Raw genomic sequence first — 9245 nt, 5'->3', positions numbered from 1 at the left:
TGCTCAATCCTTTCAATTTCAATTTCTATCCGCGTATCTAGCAACATGGACCAATCATTATTGCAGAAAGCGAGCATCCGCCAATCAGAAACGAGATGTCAGCTGTTAGAAGTATTCTGATTAGCTTGGTGAGCGACACTCCCCACCTACGCGCGCTCATTGCCAATTTAATTTAAAAGCAAAACGCCAAACAAATGACGTGCGAAAGTTGATTATTTTGATTATTTTTGCCCATTTGTGTTCTGTTTTTCTCTTATTTCGCGACGCCGTGAGTGATTTTGCTAAACCATGATTTAGGTCGATCGGCGCACCGATGGACGAGCTCAAGAAGGACCGACTCGCATTGTAGCAGGTAAAATCTCGAAGATGAGAGAATTTTCCACTTGAAAACAGGTCCGTGTTAATTTGCCTTATCGCCCTTGGAGGCTTGCAATGGGGGTCGGATCACCTTCTTTGAGCGTGTGTGCATAATTAAATTAAACCCATTGATCGCGAGCAAACACGCTGGCCGGCGGCTGCCCTCCTTTCGCACTCTCAGTCGGTGCGGACCCGCCAGATCAGAAGATGCTCTAAGACGGCGCTTATTTTTTTTCCTCTCAAGTGTGTGGTCTGTCAGATGATTAATTTTTTTATTTGGCTTTTATTTTTAGATGCAATGCAGACCCCTCCGTCTTCATCATCGGCCTCAGCGGCTGGAGACTCGCCCCGGCCGCAGAGAAGAGCTGCCGACCAAGACACACCCCGGAGGCTGGCCTTGCCCAAGATGCCCAATTTCCTGACACTTGCGTCGCCCAAGCGGCTGCAGAAGGACAAGGAGCACCACCACGAAAGCGTGTCAGCAAGAGGTAACCAGCTGTTTAGTGTGATTATTTTTTACATGCTTATATACAGAGCGCGCATGTTTAGTTTTTTTTTCTGAATGAACCGCATTCGTGATTATTTAAATCTCACGAATAGGCTATTAACTCATTGAAAATGTAAATTCAATTTGTTCTCGCGCGGCTATTACATTGTTTGCCAGAGCATGACCTGTTGTCTGGCATTGTGGTCCATTCCATCCGCCCGCCCATGCGGATTCGGGCGGCTTCCTGCCACAAATTTCTGACTTTCCTTTTGACTCTGATTAGCACCGACTCTGCATCTCTATTGATTCAAAGAAGGCTTGCGTGCGTGCGTGCCTCTGCCTAAGCACGAGCAATCAACCAATTGAACAGGCAATTTTCAATCCAGACAGATCAAATTATACAATTGTGCCAGGCAGCTTAGAAGAACCGCCATGATAGCACACAATGCTTCTAACTTCTGCTATATCGTGCACTTTTTTCTAGTGAAACCCTTCAATATGATGCGAGAGAGCAGTAAATTTTTACTGGCTTTGTTTGTGGATCACAGGCCTTATTGTGTTACTTTCGATCTTGCATGCCACTTTTGTATTAAACGTCCGGTGGTGGTTGTCCGTTCTGAATAACAATGAAGCGCACTTAACTGATTAAGTCAACGATTTAAAAATTTCTCCAAAGCATACAGTGATATTTTAAAATAAATTTTACGCATAATTAGTAAAAATCAAATTTGAGTTACATACTTTCCTAAAATTTTATTTACTAATTATTGAATTAAAATTTTTCACATTCATAAAAGTTAATTCACATCCTGAATTGAGGCAATTCGCGTGACTTGCCGGCGGGTCGCGGCGTTCATTCTCCATGTGGGTCTAATGTTTGATTGAGCAACGGTATCAAAGACTCGTGAGGGTAGGGGCGTGCGCACTGGGGGATGGCGGTGGTGGCATGGTTGGTTGTCTGGGGGTATTGATCGATCCTCCCTCTAGAGCACGGCACTTTGGCTGCTGCCGAATCAATGGACTCGCCGCGTTTGTAGCTACGGCGAAATTCGGCCCTCGTTTTCCGCGAAATTAGATCGGCCGTGAGTCCGTGCAATTCATGGCCTCGGCCGTCAGGGTTAGGTGTGGGGCTTCACGGACCCCAGGGCGTGCGCTGCTCTGCTGAACTCGCATGTGAATAATGTAACACTATTAAGTGCGTGCCACTAATTCAAATCAATATCAGAATGCAAACTCTTCGGAAAAGAAACAGTCCTCTCAAGTGTGAGTATCAGGAAATTCGGTGTTTAAATTATGCAGTCGGAATTTATTCCAATAACCTTTTCCTCGCGTTCTCGCAAGGTCATTAAAATTTATTAACTCTGGTGCGTTCTCCTCTCTTCATTTTGCAGATAAAAATGAGCCGTCGCGGTTTCTGGGCGACGGAGTCAGTTTTAAAGCCAAGCTGATAGGCATATTAGAGGTGGGCGAGGCGAGGGGCGACAGGATGTGCCAGGAGGCGCTCGCCGACCTGAAAATGGCCATAAGGGCGGCGGGCGAGCACAAGCAGAGGATCACCATCAATATCGCCATCGACGGCTTGCGGCTCCGCGACGAGAAAACTATGGTGAGGGAAACCCAAGAGGGAAAGAGAGAAAGCCTCTGACCGACTGCTCTGATTCCAGGACTGCTTGTATCACCACCCAGTGCACAAAATTTCCTTCATAGCGCAAGACATGACTGACTCGAGGGCTTTTGGCTATATTTTCGGCTCCCCGGACACTGGCCATCGTTTCTTTGGCATTAAGACTGATAAGGCAGCTGGACAGGTTGGAACTCGTCGCGTTGATAAATTACTTAACTCACGTAATCCTTGATTTCCAGGTTGTTGTGGCAATGAGAGATTTATTCCAAGTTGTGTTTGAACTTAAGAAAAAGGAAATAGAACTGGCCAAGCAGCACATCGAGCAGCAGCAGATGAAGTTCTCGGTTGGCAAGTCGCTGGAAAATCTGACATACTCAAAAGTACGCCTCGAGTCTGTCACACCCTTGTTAACCATATTTATAATTAGTACAACAAATTTCAGAGCCTTCTAGACTCGGGCAGCAGGTACAGCGCCCTGAAAGACGACTCGAAGCTCGAAAACGGGTGCCTGGGCGCTGCGAGCAAGTCAGCGCAGCAGACCTCTGAGGTGATTGCTGATCTGTTGGACCTTGAAATAGAGTTAAACAGCATACAGCAGGGCATCAACCAAATGGAGAAAATAACTCCGTCGGACCCTTTTGGTCCTGATTCTAACAAAGACGCCTCCTTCTATGACCCGTTCGAGGACTCGTTTTCTCCTCCTCCGACGGCGGTGATCCTGCCGCCGCCGCCTCCCTCAACTCGTGCCTCCTCTAAACGCCACCTCAGTCTAGAGCCCTCTTCTCCTCCTCCCGCTAACACTTCTGCCACGACTAGTCCGGCCCCTACGCCTCAGACTATCACAACTAAAGCAATTGCCCCGTTAGCCACCACGGAAACGTGGTTTGACACCACCTCTGATCCCTTATTTGGTGATAATAACACAACTTCTACTACCTCCGGTGTTGGTCCCACAACTAAGGAGCAGGTAATGATGCATGCACCCCATTGTTACCTCAATTAGCGAGACCAGATCTATATTTGCTAGATTGGCTGCTCATTTAGCCCCCGCTTTTGTTTGTACATTACGTTCCCTGGTCTGATGGCTTTTTGTTGTAACAGTGCTCAGAGTTTAACTAAATGTATATTAAAGCGACGTGGTTCAACTAACGCTTCAATGATGCGTGAATCATATTAACAGCGTGGTTGTGGTAGCTTTTCTGCATGGTGAAAGGTTTTGGTTTCTTGATTGGAGAAAAGGCATATCGCATGCACACAAACCTGCCACTCCTAATTGGAATTTGGGGTGCAGATCCTGGTAAATAAAGTTTCTTTTTTCGTCTAACTTTTTCTTGTTTCTGAGACGTTACTAAAAACGCACCGTTGATGCCCCCGACCAGTGTCCTGATTTTCCATCCCGCAGCCTGCTTTTTATTTTTACTTGTCGCTTCAAGTCCGGCGCTCTGCACATAAGTGACCACCGCCGTTGCTTTCATTCCAGGTTGAAGACGCGGCGGCTCAAGGTCAATTCGACGTTTTCACGGAGCTCGATCCTTTGGGTACCGGGCGGAGCAAACCTTACGTGGACAAAAAAGATTTCTTCCAAGAGTTGAAGAACCCGCCTAAGAAAGTGCTCAAGGAGTTGGTCGAGCCGAAGGACGGTGAGGCCTCCAGCGGCACATTTGCCGCCACCTTCAGCCACTCTGTGCAGCCCTCTGACCGGAGGACGCCGACGCAGCGCAAGTATTCCGCTGACGTGATGGCGCTGGACCCGTTCGCCGACAGCGACCCTTTTGGCGAGCCCGATTTCGTCGACGAGCCGTTCCCAGCCTCTGAGTCAGTAGATCCCTTCGACACGTGCTTCGCCGACTTCACCATGTTTGGCAGTCAGAAGATGGACAAGAGCAACAACGCCGCCGACGTGTTTCACGGTCCACTTCGCGTCAGTCTGCCGCCGGAGAAACGCAGTGGGGGTGGGGGCACCTCGCTACTACCGCCGCCACCCACTGGCTCAAAGCGAGCCTCCCCAACGCTCAAATCGTCCCCAAAGTCTCCGCGGTCGCCGCTGAAGCAGAAGCCGGCCGTGTCGGACACGCCTATGGTACGGATCCCAAGTCCTAAGTCTGGCAGGAGGAGAACCGGCGCCATCCGCAAGAGTCCCCTGGCCGACGAGGAGCGCATTTCCAACTCGAGCGCCGAGCTGGCGGACATCGCGCCCGAGCCGCCTCCCAGACCAGCCTCTTCAAAGCCGCCACCGCTGCCACCCAAGAAGCAGCAGACCAGCCAGCAATACAAGCCGCCTCGGCCACCCCCGTGCGAGCAGTACGACTACATCAACAACATCGAGGCTCCAGTTAGCGTTTCCAGTCCACCGCTGCCCATGCCCGTGCGGCGGCCCAGAACCAGCAGCGGCACCGAGATTCCCAGGTAGGAAAGAATCCGTTACTGATATTTTTTGTTGTTTTTTTCTACTGCTTGCTTTGTATCACAAGAGAAATATCAAGTAATGTTAAATTTAATGCTGAAATCATTTGCCAACTTTTATGAAATACAATCCCTGATGTATTGATAGAGTCCAAGGATTTTCTAGCTGCCTGCGACAATTATTGTCCTTAAATACTACTAAATTTACAGGCCGCGGCAACAGCAGCAGCAGTCGCAGGAAATGGCGCAGTTTTCGCTGCCACCGCCGCCTGCCAAGGAAGAGAAGAAGCCAAAGGTCGCTGCCAACCTCACCCTGCGCCAACTGACAAATATGAACATCACGGAGCTGGCCTCCAGTTTGAACGTGTCACCTGGCCACTTGTCTAAAATGACGCTGCAGGAGCTTGCTGGATTTTTGGCGTCCGTGTCCACAGAGGGAAGTCCGTCTTCGAACAAAGACGTTTCTGTTGAACCCCAAAAGGCTGAGGAATCCGAGCCAGTAGAGAGAGAAAAGTAATATTGAAAAATTATTCCTTTTATATATTGCTTAACTATTACATTTCAGCTACTCCGCTTTAAGGGAATCACTTGATGGCGAGGAAACGTTCAGAGCAGATTTTGATAATAATTTTGCCGACTTCTCTTCAACTGATTTCCAAAATCTGAAAGAGGATGTGTTCCAAGAGGCGCCGTTCGACAAGTATGCCGTGTTCCGGGAGCTAGAACAGGAAGAGAAGTCCACAACAGACAATGTTGAGGATAACACAGAGACTGCTGAATTCGAAGATGCTGTGCAGGACAGCATCAAGGAGGAGGCCGAGCTGCCCCGCAGTGACAGTGCCATGGCGGAAGAAGGACTGCGGGACGAGGAGCTCGAGGATTACACTGAAGACGGTGACAAGTACGCGGCTTTGAGAGAGATATGCACAGAGGACCCTGGAGCTCAAGGAGAGGTAGCATTTCTTGTAATTTTGCCAATAAACACGCCCTTAATGTTTACATAATTCAAGGTGGACGAATCAGATAAAGATGACAGTGAGAGCGTAACGAAGAAAGTAGACGAAGACTTGAACCTTTTGTCAATATCAAGGCAGCCTAGTGACAGTCCAGAGTCTGTGACCATGGAGCCAACAAATGTCAGAGAGTCAATAATAGAGAGCACCATTCTCGAAGAGGAAGTTGCAAGTGATGGTGGAAGTCAGTATGAAGAGCCAGTAGAAATTCCAGTTGAAAAGCAACCGCTGCAGCAAGAGGAAGATGAAGAGGTTGAGGTAGACGTCCAGTCCGTAAAGGACGACGACAGCAAAGAGGAGACTCTTAAGTTAGAGGAGGAGCCTGTCCAAAATATCCAGTCGCCTGTAAGAGCTGTGTCGCCTCCTAAGGAGCTCGCCATTCCTGTCGAGAGCAATGAGGAAATGTCAATTTCTCCTGGTGGAGGCTGGGCAAAGTTCGAGGATGAAGACAAGAAGCTTGAAGATCCTGAAATGTCCCCATGGTCCGTGGATGGCAAGGAGTTTGGTGGAAAGGGATTCACTCCTGAAAAGGCTTACACGCCTGACTCAAACAGTGGCAGTCGGAGACACAGGTGCGTGAATCACTATGACTTTAACAAATCCGCCTTAACAGACAGGTTTTCTTAGGTATAGAAGTAGAGAGAGCCCATGGCAGGATGATGAGGACGATGATCAAGAAGGCGACTGGGAAGACAGGGAAAATGGTTGGAGAGACGAAAAGTACAGACGTCCAAGGAAGCGGTCGCCGTGGGGACAGAGGACGGCAAAAAAGACGTCTCCGTGGGAGGATGACGATGAAGAGAGCTTTGATGAAGTGGCCTACAAACCTAAGCGTCCAGGCAGGCCAAGTTCGGCCAACCGCCGACCACCCTCTTGGGACGATGAGGAGCCTGAGTACGATGAGCCACGAAGAAGACCTCCACACAGGTGAGAACACTGTGCATAACTCAGTGAAGTTATGCTGCCTAACGCTGTATTTAAATTTTATTTTTCATAATTAAATATTGAGACTGAAAACCTTGATTCACTGCTGACGAATTCCTATTAAAGTAATTAATTTTAATTGTTGTGGTTGATGCAATGGTTCTTGCATTATTCTTTGTCAGTAATAAGATCATATCAGATTTTTTCTCTTTGTATTTTCAATTCTTTGCCGAGGGAAGTATTTATTTCCAGGCGGTGAATAAAATTAATTACTAAATTAATTAATTCATTATTTTAAAAAAAAAATTGCTTTCAATAGCCTACAATAGAAACTCGTTTTGGATAATTGCCATTTAAGCCTAAAATTATGTGAATTGCAGATCAGCATAGGGTAATTTACCTCCATTACTTATATCAAGCATAAAGTTAGTAAATAATAGTAACTGCAATGAAAAAAATAAGTTCACATTCTTTGTATTTAATAAAAAATCCATACCTATAGTTATTTTTAATATCTTGATTTTGTATTCTTCTGGATATAATTTTTTATTTAAAATTATTTTTAAACTCACCAATTATTTTCTTAACGCATTTGCATTAATGTGCAAACTGTTTCGCAGATATGAAGAAAAGAGAGACCGAAGCGGCAGCCGCGGCGAGTACATGCGGCGGCGTGAATGGGAAGAGCAGCGCAGCAAGTACGCAGCCGCTTACGCGACTTGGGCAGAGCGCGGGCAGCGCAAGAGCGGCGGCTCGCAGGAGCGTCGGAGTCGCGAGTCGGCGGCGGCAGCGCGGCGCAAGCAGTTCGACAGTCACTACTACAACTACCGTCCGCCTGAGTATGACGAGCCGTACGACCCGCGCTACAAGAGCAAGAAAACGGTGGGCAGCGGGCCGAAGCGGCCGGCCAGCGCCACGGACTTGCGCAAGGGCGGTGGGCGCAGGGGGCGCCACTCGCCAGATGACGATGACGACGACGAGATGGACGACGAGGAGCCGGGTTTTGGCGGCGACGGCGGACGCTTCCGCACGCCCAGCGCCGACCCGGCGCGTCACTGGCAGGATGACTTCAACTCTGACCATGAGGCAGCACCGACGCGCGAGCAGCACTACGAGCAGCGCTCGTACACAATGCACTCCAAGCGGCGGCAGAAGCAACGCCGCGATGACTTTTACAACAAGTCGCCGTTCGAAGACGACTTTTCAACACGCTCCTTCCACGCCACCGAGTTCTCCTCGATCGAGAGCCCGACGGCCGAGACGGTGCGCCGGCAGCTGGACGAGGACGAGCAGCAACAGGCGGCTGCGGTGGCGCGTATCTCCAGCACCAAGGCATCCATCGGCTCGAGCAGGCGGTCGCCGTTCGAGGACGACTTCACGCCGCCGGAGACGCGCCGCGGCTCTGCGCGCATCCTCTCCAGCATCTCCAGTGATATCAGCCGCTCGCCGCACGACCCGGCCTTTTGCAGGGCGGACGACGTGTTTCTGCCTGAGCCGGAGGTGGACGCGCCGCCGCATGAACACCGGCGCAAGCAGCAGCAGCGGTGGCCTGACGACAGGCAGGTGGCCGGCATGAAAAATAGACTGAGTTCGTCGGCTCGAATGGCCTCGCAGGACTCGGGCAACATAAAGAAGTCCGAGTCGGTGAACATCTTTTCCAGGGAAAGCGACCCGTTCGCCGATGACGACTTTTTTGCCGACACCGAGCGGCCGAGAAAGAAGAACAACGGCGATGCGTTTAAGTGGTCAGAACCGAACTTCGGTAGCTTTGATTTCAAAGAAGAGGATGAAGAAGAAGAAGAGTGAAGTGATTTCTCAGTTGCTTTTTATCTAGTCGTTGCCACCATACACACACACACTGACGCCCGCCCCTATCACACACCTGATTACCGCAATCACTTCTCTACTGTGTACCCCATGATATTAGTTGATCTGTTGAAATTCTACATTCTAATTTTTGCATTTAACTGTTTGTTTCGAGAGATTTGACACAGTCAGTTCCTACGATGGCGTGGACTTGTTTGCTTCTTTATTTTTGTTTTTCAGTACAAACAGCATCGTTTTTTAAGCAATAACATCATGTATCAAACACGGACGATTTGCATCTCTGATCTGATTTACTATGACACGATCCTACTGCGTTTTTGCATTTAGTTTTTACTACTGCTTATCGACAGCCATTTTTTAAAGTTGCCAAAACTATATCATCATAACTGATTAAATTTACGAGTATGGTTATATTCTCCTAGTCCTTGCTTCAATTAAGATAAACGCATTATTATTAATGTAATCCGCAGTTTTATTTTCCCGACTTCATATTTTATTGATTAAGATTTTTTACTGATATTTGATGTCGGTTTAGCAACATAAAAAATGCTGTATTGTATAATAAAAATGAAAACTTGATCTAACTTGCGAGTGTTTCTTCAAATGAGAA

The 9245-nt window shown here is 48.4% G+C and overlaps 2 protein-coding genes across 7 annotated transcripts in view; one reads left to right on the top strand and one right to left on the bottom strand.

Annotated features, from left to right (window-relative positions):
* The window catches only part of LOC135940600 (protein MTSS 2-like), a 256792-nt gene that overhangs the window by 227240 nt on the left and 20307 nt on the right, over positions 1 to 9245 (bottom strand). The gene's annotated exons all lie outside the window — the stretch shown is intronic.
* On the top strand, positions 152 to 9219 carry LOC135940533 (protein disabled-like). 6 transcript variants are annotated; one of them, XM_065485466.1, is made up of 12 exons: positions 152 to 393; positions 651 to 845; positions 2236 to 2450; positions 2509 to 2652; positions 2708 to 2848; positions 2896 to 3435; positions 3949 to 4874; positions 5082 to 5384; positions 5437 to 5824; positions 5882 to 6456; positions 6512 to 6811; positions 7429 to 9219. In XM_065485466.1, the coding sequence occupies exons 2-12, from the start codon at positions 656 to 658 to the stop codon at positions 8612 to 8614; spliced, it is 4908 nt and encodes a 1635-aa protein (XP_065341538.1). In that variant the 5' UTR covers positions 152 to 393; positions 651 to 655; the 3' UTR covers positions 8615 to 9219. The 6 variants fall into 6 exon arrangements, with proteins under 6 accessions (XP_065341538.1, XP_065341547.1, XP_065341560.1 ...); XM_065485475.1 differs by having other exon boundaries at positions 153 to 352; positions 2911 to 3435; XM_065485488.1 differs by having other exon boundaries at positions 153 to 352; positions 2896 to 3015.

This window comes from Cloeon dipterum, chromosome 1 (genome assembly GCF_949628265.1).
Source record: "Cloeon dipterum chromosome 1, ieCloDipt1.1, whole genome shotgun sequence".
Lineage (NCBI taxonomy): Eukaryota > Metazoa > Arthropoda > Insecta > Ephemeroptera > Baetidae > Cloeon > Cloeon dipterum.
This window is presented reverse-complemented; position numbering and strand designations above follow the sequence as displayed.